Source organism: Telmatherina bonti (genome assembly GCF_933228915.1).
Source record: "Telmatherina bonti genome assembly, chromosome: 10".
NCBI lineage: Eukaryota > Metazoa > Chordata > Actinopteri > Atheriniformes > Telmatherinidae > Telmatherina > Telmatherina bonti.
The window spans coordinates 25,670,222-25,695,012 of NC_136628.1; the positions used below are offsets into that span (position 1 = coordinate 25,670,222).

The 24,791-nt window shown below is 38.1% G+C and overlaps 2 protein-coding genes across 2 annotated transcripts; one reads left to right on the forward strand and one right to left on the reverse strand.

Moving 5' to 3' along the window:
* The first annotated feature begins 3,425 nt into the window (after window positions 1–3,425).
* On the forward strand, window positions 3,426–9,649 carry pafah1b2 (platelet-activating factor acetylhydrolase 1b, catalytic subunit 2). Its single transcript, XM_079247196.1, has 6 exons — window positions 3,426–3,654; window positions 4,335–4,416; window positions 5,392–5,481; window positions 6,183–6,299; window positions 6,662–6,784; window positions 7,593–9,649. The coding sequence occupies exons 2-6, from the start codon at window positions 4,336–4,338 to the stop codon at window positions 7,869–7,871; spliced, it is 690 nt and encodes a 229-aa protein (XP_079103322.1). The 5' UTR covers window positions 3,426–3,654; window position 4,335; the 3' UTR covers window positions 7,872–9,649.
* Window positions 9,650–17,616: 7,967 nt separating this feature from the next.
* Window positions 17,617–23,185, reverse strand: LOC306761018 (transgelin-like). The gene is made up of 5 exons (XM_079247091.1): window positions 23,050–23,185; window positions 19,120–19,306; window positions 18,834–19,005; window positions 18,597–18,699; window positions 17,617–18,474 (listed from the first exon to the last, which is right to left on the reverse strand). Exons 2-5 carry the CDS (start codon window positions 19,297–19,299, stop codon window positions 18,324–18,326), a joined length of 606 nt encoding a protein of 201 aa, XP_079103217.1. The 5' UTR covers window positions 19,300–19,306; window positions 23,050–23,185; the 3' UTR covers window positions 17,617–18,323.
* Window positions 23,186–24,791: the final 1,606 nt, after the last annotated feature.

The window sequence follows — 24,791 nt, forward strand, 5'->3', positions numbered from 1 at the left end:
ATTTATTAAAAAATTATAAAAGTTTCCTTGCATTTCATGCTGTACTTGAAAAAGAGAAGAGAGGGAGAAATAGAGAGAAGCTACGCAGGTTTATTTGTACATAATTCAACAACACCGTGCTTCAAAGTGCTTTACTGAAACATTGAAACTTTAGAAAAATTGTATAATTTAATAATAAAAACAAAAGACAAAGTAAAAATAAAAAAACGTATGAAAACAGCATTAAAACACATGATCAAGTTAAAGAATTACTCTTAAAATAAAAAGTGCAAAGCTGGACTTTTAAATAAAAACTATTCCAATGCAGCTGGGAAAAAGAAGGTCTTTAACCTGGATTTACATAAACTGAGTGTTTCATCTTATCTGGGATTTCTGGGAGTTTGTTCCAAACACGTGGTACGGATGCTGATTGCAGCTTCTCCATGTCTATTTCTGACTCTGGGAAATGATTATAGACCAGATCCAGATGACCTGGGGGTCTGGTAGATTCATACTGGGTCCAGAAGTCACTGATATATATATAAACTCTATCCTCTGACAGACAGACAGTGTAAAAACCTCTGGACTGATGTGGTCCACTTTCTTGGTCTTTGTGCAGACTCAAGCAGCAGAGTTCTAAATGAGCTACAGGTGGTTTTTAGACCCGTAAAGATGGTTACCATTTCAAGCCAACTAAAGATGAAGGCATGGACTAGATTTTCCAGGACTATGACATGAGATCTATTCTATCCTACAGTAATTTAGTAGACGCTTTTCTCCAAAGCAACTTACATTATGAAGATCTTTTACCCTTGATGTATTCTCAAGGTGATAGTTGGCTGACTTTATTTCTTTAACATGTTTCTCAAAATTTAGGTTTGAGTTCCATGACTATATCAAGTGTTCTGGCCTGGTTGGTGGTTTTTATGTGTAAAGCATGAAGCTCTGTGGTGACCTTCAGCTGCCACAAAGACAATCATCTCAGTTATGTTTTTGGTTAACTGAAGAAAGTTTAGGCACATCCAGTCTTAATCAAGTCTGCTTGTTATAACCAGAAAAGTAAGGAAAGTCATAATTAATGCAGTCATGCAAAGAGATTCATTTGTGAAATAAACAAATTCAAATTTATTAAATGCATTATCGGAAACAACTAACTTATTAGTCTTGATATATTAAATATCTTAATTTGGCATTACCTCGGCAGTGGCAGATTTTGTGCATAGAGGTTCCTTGTTTCAGTAGTGAACCAAATCCATTAAATTCTTTCTGGGGACTGAAGTAGAAGTTTTAAGAGAGCATGGTCCAAAGTTCACAAATTGCTTGACTACTAAAAACAACTGGACTCAACACTAATATGCTGGAAAAAATTTAGCCCTCCTAAAGGCCAGACACTGGTGATGCACCATCTCGATACAACACCTGGAAAAAGCTACTTGCGCTTATTCCATCCAGGTAAAATATGCAGTTACAGCATGGACAGATCCCTCACAAAGAGGCAGACAGTAATGCTACGTTGACTTCAGCTTTGTTTTTCTTAAATAAAAAACATGTTTACTTGTGTTATCGTTTATCTGAGGTTCAGACAAGATGCTGAGATACATACTGTCTTATATCCTTACTGAGATGGAAAACAGAGATTTACAAATATTTAGTTTTATACAGTATAACTGTAATTAAATTGCTGCTGTTGTCTTAATTATTCAGTCATTTCTAAAATCCTTAAAGGTTCTCAGTTGTGTTATTTTCTCATCAATGTGCCTCTCTAAAAACAAGCAGCTGGTCTCCTCTGTGATGTTGGTCTAACTGCCACTGATCTGCTCAATGCATAGAGAGGAGGAGGTGGTGTGTGTGTGTGTGTGTGTGTGTGTGTGTGTGTGTGTGTGTGTGTGTGTGTGGAGGGGTGGAGGGGTGTATTGATTACTAACACAAAAGAACTAAGAACTAAACAAAACATGTTTTTCTTGTCCCACACTAATTACAGGGAGTGTCTCTATGTCTTCATAATACATGTTTTACATGTTAAGATGCTTTATGGAAAAACAACAAGGAAATCATCAAGCTGAATATTCTGACTTTAAATTATTCTTTCAAGACACATATTTACTTTATATCAGAAGACTGTCAACACAATTTCATCACAAACTGAAGGCCCTTCTGTAGCCAATAAATCAGAGCTGCACCTACATTTTTTTCATGTCTAGATATGCAGAGCAGTGTTTTGCCAGTAAGGGCGCATTTTCATACCCCACTGTTGTGTAGAATTTGGAAATACAGGAATGTCAAAGCGTGTCTGAACATGTACAAAAAAAAAAAAAAATGTGGAACATGTATCGGTGACTTAAACTATCCTCAGAAGTATGTTGGTAAAATGAACCTTTTCAGATACTGGCCAGCACATCTTACAACACGTGAATGCTAAACCCAAAAACAATAAGAAAAAACAAAAAAATTAATAATTACATTAAAAATAAGAAGAAATATAGTTTAAACACAGCTCATCGTAAATGTTGTATCAGATATGTGTATATTTGTTATATAAATTAAGTTAAGATCAAACACATTTAAACTTACTGTATGTATTATTTTACATGTGAAAGTCGCAATAAAAGTACTTTCCAATTAAAGAAATGATTATAATACCCAGTTCATCTTCATGCCTTCACACTCTTTTCAACCTCTTTAAGACAGAACATTTTACACATTTTCATATGCCCGACTTATAATTTTTTTCTTGCAAACTGAGCCTAGATCATACAGAACATTCCCCCCATTTTATCTATCTGATCTTTCAGAACCATTTCAGATCTTCCAGCAGAGGATTTTTAGTTGTTCCAGAGGAATAGTGGAAAACAAGAGTTGATGAAGGTCAAAGCTTCTAAACTGTGTAAAGAACAGCCTAAAGTAATCTGGTTTCACAAGAACTGGACAGAAAATCAGTGGGACCAGGTCTAATGAAGTGAAAACTCCTCCCTAGAATCCAAATCTCAACATTACCGATGTACAGCAGAGTGGGGTCGTACTGGATAATAACAGAACCACTTGAAACAGAAACCTGCCTGAAACAGTTCAGGTTGCACTAAAGAAACTAATTGGTTATGCAAAACATTGACTGTCTTTTTCCATTACACTTCGGTATATAAAATTGAAATTTGGCCATATTTCAGTAATTCACCTATTTGTGTTTTCCTGGCAATACATGAATAAATGAGGAGTGGCTCAACTCTAATAGTAGGGTACCCTTGGTGCATGTGGTAAAGATTAAACAATAAGATTTTCACTGTTTACTGCAGTACTGACAAACAGCAAGTGGGCTTTCATGAGGTCCCACATGACTGATCAGCTGACTGCTAACTGGGTCAATAATAGGTCAACGATCACGACTGGAAGTAAGAGATAGATCACAGCAAAGATGTCGGCCTCTCTGGCCAAACTAAAGAATACATTGTCAATCAAACGTTATTTTATGGCTGCTGCCTGATATAAACGTATACTTTCTCAAGTACAAATTGATGCTTTGGCTTGAAGTTCCTGCGTTAAACGCGTCAGTAAAACCTAAAACTTACCCATGATTCATAGCAGGCGCAGCCTTGTGGCGTCTTTCTTGCCTTGCGGTAACTTCTCAGGAGAGCACACCGAGAAACTGTTTGGACCTCTCAAAATTTCTCAAGAATAAAGGTAAAAGCGCGTGTGTTATTTATATGCATGGCTACATAAAACATAATTAAATTTCGTCGTAAAGCTGCCTGCCAGGCAGTGCTCAGGGAGTACGTTCAGCCATGTCGCTGGTTCCCAGTAGCGTCTTCTAATGGTTACAGCTCGTGATAGCAGCCTGGTCATGAGCGTCCTCTTTCCAACACAGTTTCTACAGCTTGTTTTCTTGACACACATTTTGCTCTCATGGTTTATCTAGTCTAATAACTAGTTTAGTGAGCGTCCTTATTGCTGACAACGATACAGTGAAATTGGACTGAAGAGTTAGCGGCTAGCCGGGAGAAGTTAGCACTGAGTCAGGTAGACTTTATTTTAAAACTGTTATCGCATATAGTTGAGTCTTTATCTTGCTAACAGCTAACTTGCTAATATCGTGTAAACGGTAACGTGGGGAGATTAATGCGATGTGATCTGTGGTCTATAAACACCCGCTCTGAGAGCGAAAGTGGCCTAGATCCGTATTATGCCAGTGTGTGTGCTCCGGAAGCTGCAGCATCATAGCACCATATCCACTGCCAAAGCTTGTCCCCAGTCCGCTATTTTACACCAGTAAACCAACAATCCTGTGATACCTAGATGTGTAACAACAAAACACGTCTTGTTCTGCTAATGCCTGAGTGAATAAGTGGTGGTGTCTCCTCCAGAATGAGTGGAGATGAACTGAACCCGGCTGCAGTGGCTCAGCCTGTGGAGGATGTGCAAGGAGATGGACGGTGGTTGTCACAGGTATGCTTGGTTACAGTCAGTATAACAACAGTACAGGTTAAATACATTTACCACTTGTAATTATTTATAGAATTTGTGGAAGAATATCAAAACTTCTCTATGACTTTAGTTTAACTTTCTTGCATATCCATTCTAGATAAATAATAACAAAAGTGTAAAATATTTCTATGTTCTTCTCTGTGTCAGTGTGTTACCCCTGATCAGTGATAATAGTATTGGGATGGAGTTGTAGCCACAACCTCTACCCAAGCAGGATTGTCTGTACAGTGATGATGTTCTTAATTTGGCATGTTTTCACCATCATGGGTATCTATATTAAGTTATCAGTGTGAGATTAATGGGAGGATTTCATCCCAATATGAGTCAAAATCCTGTCGCTTTGATCTAAATTATATGAAATATTAATGCAGGGTGCCTGTCTAGATCCTGTGACTTTATATTTAGATTGTATGTACAAGGGAGCATTAATATGTCTTCTTTTTTGTGTCTTGCTGTGATCCCACGAAGCCCAGATTGTTCTTATACTGTTTCGTGATGATTACATAATTTTTTAAGACTGAAACTTGGCCTAAATAGCAATAACGTAATGTTAAAATGTAAGCATTTGCAGGTCTTGTATGTTCTCAGTGCAATATTTAATCTAGTTTATTTAGTGGCGGCCTTAGGAGGTTTTTGCAGGGTTAATCCTCTAAAGCTAATACGACTGAGACAGCCTGCTTTACTTCAAGCTCTCCGTCAGACGGGCCACCAGACGTGTCTTGACCGTGATGAGCTTGTGGGATTTGATTTCAGTCGGATGGCTAATTAGTGTTATCCCTCTTGTCAGATTTACAAAACATATAACTGTAAATGCTTGTATGGAACTGCTTCAGCTCCTGTGTTTTATTATAAATAAATAAATACAAATATGCTCTTTTATTTAGCTGTTTGACATGATTATACCTTTCGTTATCACTGGTTCTCATGTATTTTCAGCATTCAAGGTTTGTACTGGAGTGCAAAGATGGTGAGCCAGATGTGCTTTTCATAGGAGATTCTATGGTGCAACTAATGCAGCAGTTTGAGGTGAGACAAGCCATTTTCATAGCTGTCTGTTTAACAATTCCTTTATGTTTTCCTCCAAATATTCACCAAGCTTTTAGACATGACTAAAGCATTAACAGTTACATTATTACCCTTATAAAAACTGTTACATAATATCTCAAACACTGCCCAGCGGTTAATTCACTTACGCTCATTTTCCATCCTTTCTAATATTCTTAATGTAGGGACAGTTATAATGAGGTAGCTATATGGATAAATATGTAAAGTTGTACCCAATTTGAATTAGAATAACATAAGAGCGCATTTTTTATTTTATATTTTCATTTAGATGTCAGTGTATTTCTTCAGATGCATCAGTGTGTATCAGTGGATTATTTGATTATGTCAGTAATTTAACACTGACTGTTTACATCTGTTCAAATCTATCCTCAAAACACACCTGTTCAAGAAAGCATACTCCCTGTAAACACCCTGTCCCACAGTTCTATGTTGTTTTTATTGTTTCTTATTGGTTTGATGCCTGTTTTTATTGTGCAGTGTCCTTGAGTGACTCGAAAAGCGCTTTTAAATAAAATGCATTATTATTATTATTATTATTATTATTATTATTATTATTATTAATTGGAACCAAATCAAAGCAGGACATCTGGTTACATGTTTTTCTTCGTACCAGTGAAATCTGCTGTGCTGTGAAAAGTAGATTTATAGTTTGCTATCCACAGGTCTGGAGGGAGTTGTTCTCTCCTCTTCATGCGTTCAACTTTGGTATTGCGGGAGACACCACGTGTAATGTGCTGTGGAGGCTGCAAAATGGAGAACTGGAAAACATCCGTCCCAAGGTGAGATCAGTCAGCTGAGATGTGTTTTTTTTTTTTTTTTTTTTTTTTAAATTAAGAAACAACATAGCTGCACATAGTGCTGTGCTCTTTTGTCCAAGGAGTTGTTACACATGCAGGAAAGTTTAGCAGCACTGGGTGAGTTCATCCTAACTGGGGTGGAGGAAGAGTGTTTTTCCTCTGAAAGAAAACCAGAAAAGGCACCATGTAAATGGAGTCAACTTAACAATGCTCACTGTTTGGTACAAACACTGCAGTATTCTTTCATTTAATTGCACAACAATGTTATTTTCAACTATTATCATGTCTCATTTACTTTGTTCTGTATTCAGTGAAAGTAAATCACATGTATATATTCTTATCAGGTGGTGGTGGTGTGGGTAGGAACCAACAATTATCAACACACAGCAGAGCAGGTTGCAGGTGGAATTTTTGCCATCACACAACTTCTCTCTTCCCGTCTACCCAAGGCAAAGATTATTGTACTGGTAAGTTTGGTAATACATCCTGTGTTTTCTTTCTCTTTTGAGGAGGAATGATCTGGAGACTGCAGTGACAGTGACATTGACACATGGGTGCTTTTATTATATTTTAGTGTGGCAGCTCTGGAACAATCTTAAAATAACTCCTTATTTACATAATTTGCCAATTAATGTTCATGATTGCCCTCCTCTCCTTACTCTCTATTGCTCTCGACCATGTTTTCCCTCTTACCCACTCACTGAACAGTGAATCAGTGACGTCTGTTTCTGTGTTATTTGCTTGAAGTGAACATATTTACAGTTGTGTTAGAGGTTAGATTGAAAATGATTGGAATAAAAAGATGGAAATGCATTCTGGATGCATTTTATACATGCTCTATGCTGTAAGCCTCACGTTTAGAAATAAGCACAAGTCCAGACAAGTAAAACATTTCCCTGATCCTTGTATGTAATCCCAGATCTCCGGATCATAAATGAATCAGGGATGAGGGCTCTCAAAGTTCTCGCAGATGAAATTGCACTTATATCAATTACTATTCACCTGTTAAGATGAAAATGCACAGAAGGAAAAACATAAAACAATGTCTGCATACTTTTTGTATCAGATGAGAAAACTGTTTAATTTGTTTTCAGTTATTAAAAAAAAAATGTAGAAATGATTCAGTGGTAAATTAGCTGCTTTCACCTGATTGTATATGTGTAAATGAATGTAGTAGTCACTGCAAAATATTAATGCAACAATTACATTTTGCTGTACAGCAACCATCTAAAATCCCTTGACAAGTCAATGGTGAAATATTTTTGTGATCCTCAGAGTTTGTTGCCTCGAGGGGAGCGGCCCAATCCACTGAGGGAGAAAAATGCTACTGTTAACAACCTACTGCGTGCCTCGGTGCCACGACTGGCTCAGGCTCAGTTCTTGGATGTGAGCAGAGAATTTGTCCACTCAGATGGAACCATTAGCTCACAGGACATGTTTGACTACCTCCACCTGACATCAGCGGGCTACTGCTCTATAGCCAAGCCCCTTAGTGACCTGCTGCTTCAGATACTGGAAGAAACGCCAGAGGAGAGACGGCCATCGCTGGTTTGAAGGCCGTGGCCAAAAAGCACATCGATCCAGAGATATGTCTCACCCGCTGGTGTGGGGGGGACATGCCTCTGGTACCTAGAGGAGTTTGGGCCTACCTTTGGGACTGGAGGGTGGTCCTTGTTGGGATATAGGAGGAATGTCATAAGCAGACAAGTAGGTGTGGAGATGTCTTAAAGGGAGAGAGAGACCTTACCACAGACACAGGCAACTAGTTGCAGCACTAAGTTGTTTTGCAAAAAAAAAAAAAGATTAATCAAAGCCGGGCTTCTTTGGATCACATAGATATGAATAAAATCATATGGAACTGCTGTTAGACACAAAACCCACAACACACCTAAGGTTGAGATGTCATACAATCATTTTTAGAGTTTGAAAGATAAATTAAGGCTTAAAACGAGAGAAATGTTTCTGCAACACCAAATTTTTAAAGCTTATGACCTCCTGTGAGCTTCTTCAGGTCCAAGTCATCAAATAGAAAACATAGTCAAAAGTAGAAAAGTCACAAAGTAGTATGTGGCTCCATTTATGAAAAGGGTTGGAGAGGAATTCAGCTGAGATGTAAACAATAGTATGTATCACTGTATAAAAAAACAACTCACAATTTTACTGAAGCATCACTAGTTTCATCTTTGTGTACTTTCAGATTCACATCCACAAAGGAAGCACATATTTACCTGTACAGTCCTAAAACTGTCCTTTTACAACAGCCAGTTAAAATGATAATAAAAAAAAAAGCTTAGAGCTTTGCATTTGGCTTGTCTAAAGGTCACAAATACTAAGCAACTCACAGCTTCGACTTAAACTCGCCGTTACCGTCCACCAAATGCACAATTAAAGCTCTGCTTTGTTGTGGACAGAGCTCTGTATTAATTGCAGTCGACAAGTGTTACATATTCATGCATATTATTCACTCATGTTGCAATATTCATTCTACTTGTGGCATTATCTATTGGTCTTCCAAACACTTCCAGCAGTCAAGTGGTTTCAGTGTGGTGTTTGTGGAATTTCATGTGAAGATTTGGGTCCAGAACAGTCGTGATTTTTCTTTATTTAATTCCAGAAAAAAATGAGCTACACAGTTAACCGAGTTCTGCCAACTCATGGAAATATGAGCAAACAAGTGGTTGTTAAAGGTGACTACATTGCTGCTTTCTTCCTATATTGCACATCTTCTGTTCCTCCATGGTATAGTATTACGCCAGGCACGTACATATTTAGACTTTAGCTCACAGGCTCTCCTTTCTCTCCCTTCCATTTAAAACTTGGACATTTTCTCCTTGAATTCACCATCTTGTCATTTAACTTCCCACTTCCTCTTCAGTTCTGTTTGTTGTCTACTCACACCGACCCCTGCGACATGAAATTCTCCTTGCTCCTTGTGATATAGTCACAAAATGTTTTTAGGGAAAAAGCGTAGCCACATGATTAAAATTAACATCCTTAATATTATCATGCTAAATTCTACAAAGCAATCGCAGGTCATGTAAAGCCAACCATTAGTCTGTGAGCTTACGCTGCAGCTGCTAATTTACGGCTCAGTTGAGTTTTGAATCTCGAGTCTTGTTGGGCATCAAGTTATCGTTGCTGCTGTCTTAAGCTCTGTGCATTCGCGTGACGTGTTAGATATAAATTGTGTTTATGTGTGTGCCTTAAGTGTTCATGAGGACGGCTGTGTACAGTATGTCTGATACTGGATAATGTAAGTTGGGTGTGTGAGTGTTTAGAAACGACCCCAGTTGTAAATAAGATGTGAAATTTGAGAAATGTAGGAAGTGGAAGGGGTCAGATCGTGAATGTCTGTTTGCTGTAATACAGTATTTGCACTGTTTTGGCTTGTTGACATGTTATGAAGATAAAACATTCCAATAAAAGGAAAAGAGACTGAATCATGTGTTTTCTGTTCCAACTCATTTGCAAATGAGTATGCATCATATGACTGAGTGATTTAATTTTTAGGAAAAGGGGAGGATCTACTGACTGTGTGAAAGTGTTGCACAATCACCAACAGAGGGAAGCATTTCATCAAAAGTAAATTCAAAACTACCAACTGCCTCTTGTGGTTTTGTCCGAGTTGCTTATTGCTCAATTTATTTGCCTATACTGAGTTTGTCTGAAATGTTATAATTCAGAATCATGTTGAGTTACCCTCATTAAACAGCTGGGCCTGCTGTGGAGAACATGAATGCTGGTACGTTATAAAACACTTTGGTTGCTAAAGCCTTAGCTCATATATATCTTTCTCATTGATTTTTATCTAAGCTTAAACAAGCAGACAGGAAATAAAAAGTTGTATCTGGACAGAGCTGTCATCACATGCAACATAAGGGACATGTAAGGTCATGTATGTTTTTTTTTTTTTTTTTCCACAATATGAGATCATGTTACTGACAGGAATGGGTGTTTTGCAAAAGCAAAACATACATAGGGAAAATTTAAATGTGAGGAAATAAAGATAAAAGATAGAAATATACTCAACCCATAAACACACAGATACATATCCAAATATTTGCATATACATTTCTGTGCGTAGATAGATAGACAGATAAGGCAGTGAATCTCTAAACATGATTGGCAGTTCAGCGGCAGCAGGACCATCAGTTGCTCTGGATGATGACGATGAAGACCGATGAAAGCTGCACTGCTTTCACGTCACTCAGGTTTGTTCTGAATAAATAGACCTAAAGCCCAGTAGGTCTGATCTGTACGAGCCAGTTGGCAGGGAAAGATGCTAGCTGTGTACAGTTTTGATGACAACACGCCAAACTGTCCTTTTATGACCGAGTTAATTCTGTCAACAGCAAGTTTAACTGATGTCTTTCTGAACTAAATCATCACATTGAAAGTGAAAGCATTTATATGAACAATCATTACTAACAGTAACAGGGATCGGCTCTTTATTTATTATTATTATTATTGTTTTTTGTTTCTTTTTTATTCATCTGCCTGGGTATTTTTATGTCAAAATGGCATCTTCTGTGTATGTGTTATGGAAGAATACCAGAATAAAACACCTCTTAAGATTGTTTATTTATTCAGCCTACACTTAAGTCCGAATGTTAATCATAATGCAACAGTTTGCCTCTTTACCAGAGTCCAATAACTGGAGCTGACTGCATCATTATAATACAAATGATGCAGAAAAGAGACACACATGTATGGTATTTTTACACATTAACTGGAAAGAGTTTTCACCTGATCCATTTCTGTTTCTGATGCTAGATCTATTTTCTTTCTCCATTACCACAAAGTAGGAGAAATGCTGCTCTAACATATATCAGTGCTGGAGTATATACTTTTTCATTCATTCATGCCACTTTAAGGAAGTATTTAGCATGTCTACTATTAGTGATTCTTGTGTGCTAACTGGTTAGTTTTAGTGGCTTTTAGGAGTTTCATGGTTGATATTCATGTTTAAGGAAGCTCAAAGATTAGCGGTGTACATGATTGTATATGTGTCCCAGTCCACCCCTGCTGTGTGGTATTGACACTTATTTTAACAGATCCTTGTGTTTGGCAACAAGGAGGATCCAGAACTTTACTTCTAAGAAACAAATATGTTATTTTAATTTTATACTGGATCTGAAGCCTTTTTTGCCTTTTCTATATTCGGAGAATGATAAATTGAGCCAGAAAGCAGATTAAGCAATAAAATAATCTTTTCTCATTTTGGGGATTGATTTGCACTCAAATTAGAAGGACGGGAACAAAAAACCTATGGAAAAAAAAGTTTAAATCAATATTCTGATTTTATCATCTTATGTAAAATCAGCTTTTATGAGTGAGACATGTTGTGTTAATGCATGCAGAATGTAGTTTGTCTTACTGGAATGACGAATGAAAAAGTCACTGGTTCGACTTGTCAAAATCAAATCAAATCAAAACTTTATTTGTATAGCACTTTTTGTGCTTAAAAACAATACAAAATGATTTACATTATAAAACAATTTACATCAAAATAGATAAAAATAGATAAAACACTAACACACATACACATCCCCTTTCACCCACCCACAACCACCCCCACCCATGCCCTATTTGCCCTGTAACAGTTAAAAGAAGATGAATGGCCAGGTGTATTTGCACCAGATGTGCACCAGATAAGGAAACGATATTCTCATGGAGCCTCTACACAAAGGGCTACCCCCAACCAAGACCACCCAGGCCATCTTGTGTGTGTTGTTCAGCATTAGTGGCCTTCATAGATGTGCAAATTCTACATGCCTACATCCTCATACAATCATGGCTGTTATTAAACTTTTGTGACTGATAACAAGCTAAATGGCTCCTTTCATGGTTAGCTTGGACAATACAATACTGGACTAGTGATTTCTTTAAAGACATTCACAGTATGATTTTCCAGCCCAGAGGACATTTTTCCACTTTGTTTTTAAAATGACCTCAGTCCCAAGCCAACGGTGCTTCAAACTTATTTACAATTTGCTTTGAGAAACATTGTTGTTGAATTGTTTTAGGAAATCTAAAAGACTCAGCTTCATGAGTTTCTCAACTTTTTCAGAAACATATTGTGTTAGAAAACTTTGCAGATTACCTTTTTTAAATGTGAACTGTTCCACTTACTGTAGAATACATGAACTGGGAGGGCAAGAAAATTAAAAACCAGCTAAGATAAATGCTTTGCTACACTTCTGATCATTCACGGTGAACCGTGGTTGTGCAAAGATGCTCAGTGTGATGAATGGTGCTGTTGTTCCAATAAGCTTCTCTGTATTAGTTTAATATTTCATCTTGGAAAAAGGTTATTTTTTCACTATTCCAACAATGACACAAGTTATTATACTTTGACTCTGAGGTAGGTGTGAGTGTATGGTGGTGATAGTGGTCACATTATGTAAATAATGTGAATGGTTATACACAACTGTCAGCAATCAGAAAACTTGTTCCTTTGCTTTGCATGAAATGAAAGCCAGGTTCATGAAAAATATTCTCAAAATAATAACAAAAAAAACAAACAAACAAACAAAAGGAATCCATCTTTTTGATGACGTGATAAGACTTTGGGTTAATGGTACTCGTTTGGTCATCTTGCTCTGACCTTTGTGATGTTCTAAATGCTCCAAAAGTTAAAGATTTCTGTCACATGTCTGAACTTTGCAACAAGGTTACAGGATCCAAGAGGAAATTAAAAGCAGAAGCTGCTGTCACAAAAAAATACGTCTGAAAAAGAAAAAAAGCAATTACTTTAAAAAAAAGTTATGTTTTTAACAGAAGAGGAAATATTATCATTAGAGATCCTTCAGTTCTGTTTTCAGTATGTGTGTTTACAGTGCACGTCAGAACCTGGATCTGCCAGATGAGGGCCCTTGTGAGCTCTGTCCCCACAACAGACCATCCATCCATTGTCTGCTTCTTCCAAGGCCTCCCTTCTTCTATCCCAGCTGCTATCAGGCGAGAGGCAAAGTCAACCCCAGACAGGTCGTCAGTCCATCACACGCCCGACACAGAGAGATGGAAACCCCCGCAAAAGGCACCAGTTTCAAATCCTATACAGAAAACACCACATCATGTTCACTGGTTTGTAACTGGTCGGTTCCTCTACAGTAACAAAGCACTTTACACTTTCACAGCAGGAGACAATAAGATGCAAGACTAGGTGATTAGGTGATAAGCGGAAACTCTTAATGACAAAGTGTTAAATGGCCTGGGCAGCAATTTCTCAACATGAGCTGAGAAGATGGAAATGCCGTTCCTGAGCTTTCAACTTGTCCCTCTGCATTGGCACTGTTGTCTCTTTTCATGAAGTTTGAACTGATGGATTATCTTTCTGACATGAATATTTGGCCTCAAACCAACAGCGGGGAAAACACTTGTTTCCCAACACACATTACCCACCACTTTCACCTGATACTCCTGTGAGTCACCCTTTTCTCTCCCTCATCATTCACATGCCAACACACGCAGCGCTGACCCCACAGGCAATCACAGCATGGTGGTTTGTCATCAGCTACGTTCATGCCTGAGTCACACATATGCAGTTTCCATGTTAACCTCAGCTATGGATGCAGTGTTTATCAGAAGTAAAAAGTCTCTCATGTCTGAATTTATACTCTTTAAAACACAAATCTGCTCAAATTAATAAATTAAGAGCACAGATTGCAAGATAGATGCAGATTAACTGCATTAAATCTTATGTAAGATCACCAGAAGAGTTCTAGAGGGTCTTTGTACACTGTGACCTGGACATCGACATTCATTTACACACATTGATTTCTGTGCTGCATCTCTCGATAACTGTCTTGGACCTGGAGCTAATTCAGCAGGTCTTTGGTCAGGGTCAAGCTGTCCTGTTCACTTCTTCAGCTTTTTTGCCTGTGGTAATCGTTTCTCTACTGAAGCTTTTGTGGTGTCACTTTGTGAGCTCTGATCCCTCTCCAATCTAAAACATTTGCCAGTTTATGCCTACAGCATGTATAATAATGATAGCAATGATTCTATTTTTCCACCAGATTAAACTTGCTGCAAACACATTACGTAATTCACTGACATTGTGAACTTCTTTTCTTTGCTACCCATTATAACTCACTTACACTTAACTTCTAAAGGGCAGTGCCATTCTTAATTTCATGTTCTTTCCTGACTTTGTGAATAAAGTCAAACAAGCCTACAAAGTACTTGCACCAATTGTTTATGGTGAGTTCTGTTACAGGAATTGTTGTTATCAAATTCAGTGCTTGAGATCTTGAAACATGGCAGACACTACCTACAGCAACCATAATAGCTATACTTATGAGGCTTTCAGTTGAAACATAAGGATTTGTGCTAGTTAGACTGTAAGAACAGCTGGTTAAAGGCCTCGTTGACCATGCTTCCAGCATGTGTTACTTTAACTATTGTCCCTTTCAAAAACAAAGGACTTGAGGAGCTGCTAATGCTTACAATAGAATCTAATCATTATCCACTTTCACAGACCCCCCCCCCCCCCCCCCCCCACACACACACACACACACACACTTCCCCAGAATGTGGCCATGAATCATAAGCTCATTCATGCAGATACAGGATCTGTAACGACATTTGAATAAAATGCACGTACCAGTTTTTCTCAGAATACATGGTGTCATTGCTTACAGGAAGTGCAAAGTGTTGTCGTAATGTGTTTTGTTTACATGTATCCAAAGCAACCAGCTAAATGTCATAAAAGTGACACTCGTTTTGTAAAAAATAATACATGATAATACACCATGACCATTTTCTAACTCTTAACAAGTAATGTTATCATCTAAAACTGGCTGAAAAGTGAAAAAACTAAAGTTTCAGCAAATTGACAAGGAAGAGAAAAAATAATCATGTTTGAAAGTTGCCTTTACCTTCTTTTTTTTTTTATTATTATTTTCAGGCTTCTTAAACAAATTACTTGAAAATAACGCTATCTGGTATGTGGAAACATAACAAAAAATGTGCATCCCATTATGTTTACCCTGTTTGTAGGGCAGTATTTTAAGGACTGTTTGAGTTGCTTTCAAAGGTGTGAATGTCAATCTATACAGTCTTTTACACTGAAAGACTTCAGGTAAAATTTATGGGGTTGATGCCAGGATTTGGGGTGCAACACCATCTTTCAGTGCATTACTCAATGTCTGACCTTTCTAACTGTATCAACTGTAGCATTAATTCTGGTCTGCTAATCAAACAGTTTTAAAGTCTTGAACATTGTCCCTGCAGTTTAACTAATCCAAATGCTTTTGAAAGTACGAGAAACCGCTTTATCTGAAAACTATATGGAGGTCACATGTTAGAAGTTGCTTATCTTGGACTCACTGTTTGTACATGCTGCACACTTCCTCTTAAGACACAACAAAAATGTGGAAATCTTCTGAGTTAAATGATTTTGAAAACCTTTAAATGACCTGCTCATATCAGTGGAGTCAGCCTTCACTTGTCAGCACTGCAGCAACGAGAGTTTCCTCCCTAACAGCGCTGTGCCTTGCACCACAGCACACTGGAAGCTGCTGAAGGATGAGAACACATTAAGTCGGCTTCCCCATTCTAATTTTCCCAGGCAGTCTAAGGACTTAAACTGGCTTTTCTCCAGTCAAAAGGTCACTTTTCTAACCTTAGAGCTCTCCCTGTATTGCAGCAGAGTGCATTCTACTGTGATGTATTTCTACCTACACACTTAGGAAAAAATAACTCATTATATAAGATTTTAAATAAGAAGAGAAAAATCAGGAATGATTGAGTGATCTCTTCCGTGTTATCGAGTTTATAACGTTTCATTCATAAGATAATCTAAAGTATTGTTTTAACAACATTTTACACTTTTTTGTTCTGTTACAACAACTTTACCAACATTTTATCCTATGAGCTTTCAGATTTCATGACAAATCAACAAACAGTGTTCCTGTTGCAATCACACAATGCTCAACCCTGTGAACAACAATCCAAAGTGAGATCAACTTGGCCACGTGTATATTTAGACCAATGAGACTCCACACAACTCCATCATGCCAAAGCACGGCCGTCTACTGGTGATGAAATAAATATATGTGTTGAAATAATAAAGACTTATTCATAATAATAGTCTGGGCTTCCACTGCAACAATAACAGATGCAGCTTCTTCAACAGCAGGGCAAGTTTTATTATTTTGGACATTATGAAGAAATAAAATTATTTTATTAAAGGAGAAAATCCTAGTTTTAAGAATGTTTCATGCCATTGGACAGAAAACTGTTTGTTCAATGCACATTATCATCTCCATAGTAGCTTGTAATGACTAAACAACAGAGTAAAATACCCCTTTGTGCTTATACAATATCCTGTTAACAGACTGGGGGTCAGGAGGAAGGGGAAGGGGAAGCCTTTTTTAACCCTCTCTATTCAATAAGAACTCCTTTTTTGGAAACGCTCTCATTTCTTAAATCCTCCTCTGTCTTAACCTCTTGTCCCGCTGACCTCAGTTGCCTTAATCTCCTGTGATTCCATCATCATCATCAACCCAACTTTGCACGATGTTCTCCTCTGCTTCGCTTTTCATCTCTGGTCTTCCTCTGGGTCAGTTCATGCATAACCAAGTTAGACAGCATCAGGAGCAAAAGCAGTATAAATAACACATTAACAAAATATAACAATGGTCTTCCTTTTATTCCCCCTAGTTTTTCTTGGTCTGTTCGACCAGTATATCATAACACTCATACATAACACTCAGTTTGGCTTTTTTAGTAAAATGTTACCACATCTGCTGATCTCTCATTGAGTTCAGGTTTTAGGTCTTTGCCACTGTGGATTACTGAATGCTTAAAAAAGTCACCTCTCTGAGGCCTTAATTAAACTTTATTTCAAATTCATTTTGATTATAAATTATCTATGATACTAAAAATAAAGTTCTCCAATTATTTCATTAGACATTTGTTAACTGAGAAAATACTGACTTTATATTGAGTTATGAAGAGTTGTGGATTGTTTTCATTCTTTACAAGTAAAAACACTTTACTTTCTAAATTGACTTACAGCTGACTACGCTGATTGATGGACTTGTAACCCTTTACCTTCAAATGCTGTGTGTTACTGGAGACCACAGCACATCACACACACACACACACACACACACACACACACACACACACACACACACACACACACACACACACACACACACATACACACACACATCTTGCCTTCCAAACACCCACTCTTCATATTCATTCAAGTAAACCAGCAGACTCAGTACTTAAATAAGTGATAATTTGCTCAGTTTGGTCCTTGACATGATGTTCCTTTCAAGGTTGTTTTATTGCTGCATTTGTATCATTTCTATAATTATCCTTGGTGGAGCGTTCAAGGACACTTTGGCATCTGAGAACTGATAGCCATTTTGTCAGAAGGACGACACCGGGGCAGATGAATGAAAAGCAAAAAAGAATGCTGGATGAAATAAATAAGGGCTATTGCTGTGGATTCATCCATTAAAAAAGATGGAAATTTCAGAGTCTGGACTGTCCTTGAATGCACTACCTTGTACAGTTCAGAGTTCAGAAGAGCTGTTAATTGTTTTACAGTAATCAAATAATGTAGATGAAGGGGAGAACAAAGAGAAATGACTATTGGATTTTTCAGATGAGTTTCCGTATCTGTGCTGAAATGATGTGAAAAGAAATAAATCAATGAGGTCTCATGGTTTGAGGGACATTAGATTTTAAGGTAATGACTTAAAGTATGCAAAACTGGAATTATGCTCATAAGACAGATTTCACAAAGAGCAGAGCCGGTGGTAGCCATAAACATTGAATGTTCAAAGCTTTCGAAATGTTTTAGCTGTTCAGTTGAAGTCTGTGTCTCATGTGCACATGTTTTCTTTGGTCCCTATTTTGGTCCAGTTAAGTCTTAGAAACAGGATATTTTTCTCCTTGCGGCCTGGGTAAGAGTCAGAGTTTCTCCATCCCTGCTGACATGCATCTGAGAGGGCAAAAGGAGGACAGTTTAAGCCCCGCTCTGGTTCAGGGGTTGTTGATGATCTGCCTCGGCCGTCCATAACCGGTCATGCCAGCTTGAGACGCTCCTTTGTTTGTGCCCATCTGCAGGCCGATGACATTTCTGCCCTCGCTCAGCTGTTCCTCTGAGAAATCTCTCCTGTTCTCTTGCGCTTTTCTGCACGCACACAAACAAACATTTTTATATCCACAGCCTCATTCCTCACACTTTTTTTTGTTTTTCATCTGTTGACAGAGAAAGATTTGTAGTACATGAGTTGTAAAAATGCTCAAACTCACTTATGGAACCAGCTGGGATCTCCTTTGTAATTCCCATCACTCTTTGTGACAGCCACACTGCCCAAGGCCATCAGGGTCCTCTGGACAGCAGCCATGTCTTTGCCTGTGGATATTTATCAGCCTCGTATGAACACAAATGCAGGGATTCCTCAATTCCTTATTAGTTCTGCAGCAAATCAACAAGAAACTTTATCTTGCTCTAATCTTAGAATGGAAATCTTTTTTTTTTTTTTTTACCTTCAAAGAGATCTACAGTCTGGAATATGTCTGTTTTGGTGACTCCATAGTTTTCAGCAGCTTTAAGGAACATGGCGATTTGCTCCATCTGCTTGAACGCCATGCCTGAGCTTTTGATGGTCTTGATTGGCTTATTGGCTCCGTACAGGCTGTTGATCAGCTCACAGAGCACCTAGAAACACACAGAATGAGCAAATATCTTTTATACACTCCAGTCAATGCAAACTATGATGAGACTCAGCTAATCACATCCTGATAATTCAGGTAGTGCAGATACAACACTCACACATCCATCCTTGAGCCAGTTTTGGAAGCCGGTCTTGTCTGCCTGAGGCCTACCAACTCCAGAGCCACACTGGGCAACGATCCACTCCACCAGCCTCTCCTCCAGCTCTGGGTCGTACTTCTTATCAATTTTACTCTGAACTTCACGGCTCAGACCATAAGCAGGACCTCTATTTGCCATGTTTATCCTGTAGGGAGGGAATGTTCCTGTTAGATGGACTAGTACCTTAGTAAATGCTGCTCCCTGATAGTATTCAATATGGACATTTGATCGAAGCAGCAGCATTTTATTTATTTATTTATTTATTTGAACAATATAAAACTGTAGATCTAAGAAAAAGAAAAAAAACAACAAGAAAACCGATTGTGCGGGTAAGATAAAAACACCTCATAGGGTTATGAGATATCTCACCTTAACATTTAAAAAATATACAATACAAAAACATTCCACATGTAATAGAAAAACTGAAAATAGAATCAGGCATGCAATAATATCAAAACATACAATAAACTATAAAGATAAAAATACCGTAATGAATTAGCTTCCTTGCGAATGTGTGCACATGAAAGAAAAAGAGAAAATGTTTGCATGTGGGTGTGTGTGTATGTCTGTGTGTTAGTGATTGTGTAAATCAAAAGTAAATCCACAGTAAATAGAATAATACAATCAGAGATATGACACTACATACATACTACAGAGATATTTAAAGTACCACCAGTCAAATGTATGTTTTATTTGCATTCACAGGCCAATTCCTGCCCTGCTCATACCAACCCACTTTTCCAACATACAAAATATACACATTTTTAGGCTTTATTTTCCTTATATGTGCATGAATATACGGTATATATTTTAAGTGAACAAATTTAGAGTGCCTAATTAGGACCACCATTAAATTTCTTGCACATCGCGAGCTATGAGGCTGATACCAATCGCATTTATTTTGAACACCAGGTACAGCCAGGAGCTGCTTTCTTCAATTTATTTTCAAATGAAGCTAACTATGAGTAATAAAATTAGCTATCTTTGTAAGAAGAGAATTAAGGAATAGAGAAAGAAGCCGGTGAAGAATTGAGGACGGAATAACCAGCCGTGTCTGCTTTTCTACGACACCACAGAACTTACTCAGTTTTATTGTATTATATTGCGCACAACAATCAGACCAATGTTTGGTATTTCCATTATCCAGACCACGCCAGTGTAATTATCTAACAAAGACATTTTGTACCAAATAAATTAAAGTGCTGAACATCTTGCTGAATTATGACCCCGCTGCTCTCTGTAAGTAATTACTGGTTGGCTTATCTCACTTATTAATGCCGTATGAACTTCCTGTTGGCTTCAGCAGAACCGCCCTGCTCCCTGCATCCTGTTTGCTCATTCAGCTGTCACTCCCCCCCCCCCCCCCCCCCCCCCCCGTTCCTGACAAAGGTAGCTATGTATATATAGGAATCTAAACAAAACAACACACTATTGCTCACCATGGAAACGGCGCACTGTTGCTCACTATGGGCCTTTACAAAATAGAAAAACCTTGAATCCGGCCAGTTAAATCGCGACGATATCAGTGTATGTGTTAACCACAGTGATGCACTTTGGATGCAATTGGATGCGTTGCACAGTACTGCATGCTTTAAGCTTTTACAAACGCAGATAACTTATGGAGATGTTCTTAAGTAATACTAAAATCTTAAAGCTTGTATTTTTCTTTATGTCCTTCCCAGGAGTGTGCATGCAACAAATGTTTAGGATGTGATGTTTTCATCTTTCATGTTTGTTTGCTTTTGTTGCTCTTTTGAGAAATGGTTTAAAAATTGAGTTATTTCCATGCAGTGAAATAACACACACTGGAACTGTAGGAATAAGAAACTGTGCATGTTTAGTATTTTTACAGGAAACTGAGCTTAACATGCACTGTGAGGTGTGAGGTATGTTTATCCCCTCAGGGCAGAATAGCCTACCTATTTTGTCCCTTGCAAAACAGAGGCATGTCAGTCTTGCACAATAAGTGTTGAGAGTCTGACAAGTCGTCAGCTGCAATAGCTTATATTTACACTGTCTCTTTTCATTATCTGTTTTTGCAGGGGTTGTATACTTGTGGAGGAAAAATGTCTTCCTGTCCTCCAAGTTATTTAAAACCCATTTGTTCCAGTGAACAACAGTGAAACAAAACATCCAAACTGTTTCTCAATCAGAGGAGCTCCATCTGTGGTGTCCTGGCATGCCCTGCAGCTGCAAACATCAGGCCATATCTGAATGAGTGATCCGCAATGACTAAGAAAGGTTGTAAACTCTCACTGAGATTAACCCTTTTGTCCACAGCCTTCAAATATAATCATACCTTATTCTTATATTTCTCAAGCATATCTAACATTTGCGACACACAGTGCTCAGGTGTGTGTGTGTGTGTGTGTGTGTGTGTGTGTGTGTGTGTGTGTGTGTGTGTGTATGTGTTCAGGTGCATAATTCCCAAGTTTTTTGGAAGATAACATAACATTTTGGATGTTAAAATTCAGCTGGGAGTGGCCTGATAGTGTCTTGGAACATCTTGTAACCACAGCTACAACCCCCACACCAGGCTTTGTGTGCTAGGTCACTGTGGGGATTTCTATCAATAAGCATTCAGTGACATTTTTTACATATTCATTCAAAGAGTATAAGCTCAATGTATTTCCCTGCAGCCAAGCTGGATGTGTCCACAATGTCTCTGAATGTGTTGGAATCCGATTATCATTCTAAAGTTTTTCTGCAGACATCTGGACTTTTGAGATCCAGTGATACTATCACATGTCACTATTCACTAAATTAGATTTCAAGCTTCTGTAACATGCCTGTATAATCACATTAATTCAATTTTTTTTCTACATAACTCATGCAACTTACAGGACATTTTTTTTATGCCTTGTTGTTTATTGTTAGTTGTATTACTCCACCATGTGCTCAATGGTAATGTGTTTCTTTGTTTCGAGTCAAATACCAATGTAAATTCATTCATATTGACCTCACAAAAGTATTTTCTCTGTCTCACGCAACTTGATCTATACAGTTTTTTATTCATTCCCAGCTTTATCTTTATGCTGTAGCACTTTTTTTTTTTTTATATCTACTGTTGCTTTGGAAAAATCTATCTCTCAACTTCACTCACTGTTCAGCTTCCTTACTTAGTAGCAGTTCAATTCATTATTCTTTCTATTTGTCATACATCATTTGTATTATTACCACACCCAAACTTTCACATCATGGTGACTGGGAAACATCCGTAGATAAGTGTTTCACAACTTACTTTTCTTGCAACAGATGCTCAGAAAACAGTATTATTGACTGAGCTCTATCATTGCAATGTAACGGATCAAGCACAGAACAATTTCCCCCTTTTCACAGCGAACCTTTCAAGTACAGTTCAACCTCATCACTCAAGATAAGAACTCACAGAGTCATGTGGGCCCGTACCTGAAACATGCGACACATACGTGACTGTCAAATGCCGCAAGTTTAATTAGAATTTCCTGAACCAGCAGCTTGGCATTAGAAGATATTCCCAGTGACTAAATGGTATATAATTAAACAGCAGTGAGATGAGGTTAGACAGAACTTCCCCTGAAACCTCTGGGCCCCACATGCCATAAGAGAAAAAGGTAGATAAGAAGCTAAATTCACTAACACAAGAATGTAAAGGCTGATGTAGATGGTATCTTATCCAGACAGGAACAAGTAAACATTAACCCAGTGCTTAGTTGGAGTCTGTGTATGATTAACATGTGGAAGAGAGGACAAGAGTAAGGGTGGGGTGTGCGACATGATATACTCTGTTTCATGCTTCCTGCATAGAGTTGGCCACAAGTACCAAAGACAGGAAAGAAACCTTTTGACTGAAAATGAAAGCTTAGACTGATGAAGAGACCAGGAGGAAAATATGAAGAGTTTACTTACTTTGTTTAGTAGCTTTCAGGTGAGTACAGATGGGTCCAGGCTCGTGTTGCAGTCTTCCTGCTCGTCTTCTTCCTCTACAACTCTGTGAAGAGTGTTCAGCCAATGTAAGTAACTCCCCCTGTCTGAAGTATATGACTTCACCACGTTCAACTGAGAGACGGAGCAAGAGAAAGATACGCCTTCAGGCCCTCTTATTACACTCTATGACCCGCCCCTATCCTCTTTCTCCTTTTCCCCCTTAAATTGTAATTCCTTATTTAGGAGAAGGAAGGGAAGGAAAAACAGGACATGTGACTTGAGAGTATGGTGTGGTCACTGAAAGGAATTCTTCAAATTTCTCCCTCTACCACTAGAGAACAGGACAGGATTATGGGGGAGGAGGGGAGGCAGCGGGTGATAAAATCCCCCAGAACAGTGAAGTTTGAGGAACACAAGGAAGCGAGGTTCAGATGTTAGAAAGCAGAGACACACCTGTTTCAGATTATTTCTTGACTTTATTCAAACTTATGGAGCTGTGGGTTTCTAAGTGTGCCTGAAACTGAAAGAGGCTGCGGTGAAGTGTGAATCCTCTCTTTTACTCACTGTTATAATGGGTCATGGGAGGAAGAGTAGATCATGGACACCAGAAATCTGTTCTTGATTGTTGAGCATGTAAATCCTGACAGCTGGAACTGACTCCTGCCCTTGTTCAGACTTTAAGCAGAAAAGCTTCAGGCAGTTTTTTTTTTTTTTTTTTTTTATGCCAACAAGGAGAAACACTCCCTGAGAAGCATTCCTACCTTGACAACTACCGATGGCGGCAGCAAGTCAGGACCTGACAGGCTTTTCACATGAAATGATGGAATCAGACGCGATAACGCTGTCAGAAGCTGGCAGCGTGTGAAGTCATAGACTGAGCCCATCAGTCATAAAAATGTATGTGTTAAGAAATGCTAGGACATATTTCTGTCAAATAAGTTTGGTTTCATGTACTGTGATTTATTTTCAGTTCAGACAGGGGTCTGATATCTAACCACAAAGACAAAGGCCTTTTTTTTCTTTCTTTTTTTTTTTTTTAAATTTTTTTTAAGGAACGTTTCCTTTTTCCTGTCTAGAAACTGTATAAAAGGTCAGCCAGCTGCTAACTTTGCTTCTGCTGTAACATTCAGTTGCCGAAGTTTAAAAGTTTAGGTAACAGAATAGATGGCTCTCCTCATGGTGGCTTTAGTTCAAATAATCTTAAAGCAAAGAAAAAAACTCAGATCTGTGTGGGAAAATTCATCTGGCAACATGCAAAAGCTGAGTAGACACAAAGATGAGAAATTCCACGTGTTGGTGAGCTGTTAGCAAAAGGTAAACACCTTCAACCACTTTATTTACACTATTTTATTCAACGTATTTGGTAACAATTACTTTTTTCTTTTTTTTTTTTTTTTTTTTTTTTTTTAATCTTTCTTACTCAATATGATTCTTGATTACACCCTCTAAAGTTCTACTTATCAAGGACCTCAGTGCCCAATGCTGTTTTTTCAGCTTTTTTGTGCTGAACACTGACAGGTTGACAGGTTGTTCCTGTACTATAGCAACATCTGGTGGCTTAGGGTGGCAGATAACACTAATTGTTTCCCATTATGTGTGTCATCATTGCAAAATGTGCTACCGCAAACCACCAGCGAAAGAACTAGCCAGTGTTTATACACTGTGTCCACCCATCTGTCTGTTTGCATGCAGATTTATTCACACTGTGACTGTGAAAATGTCAT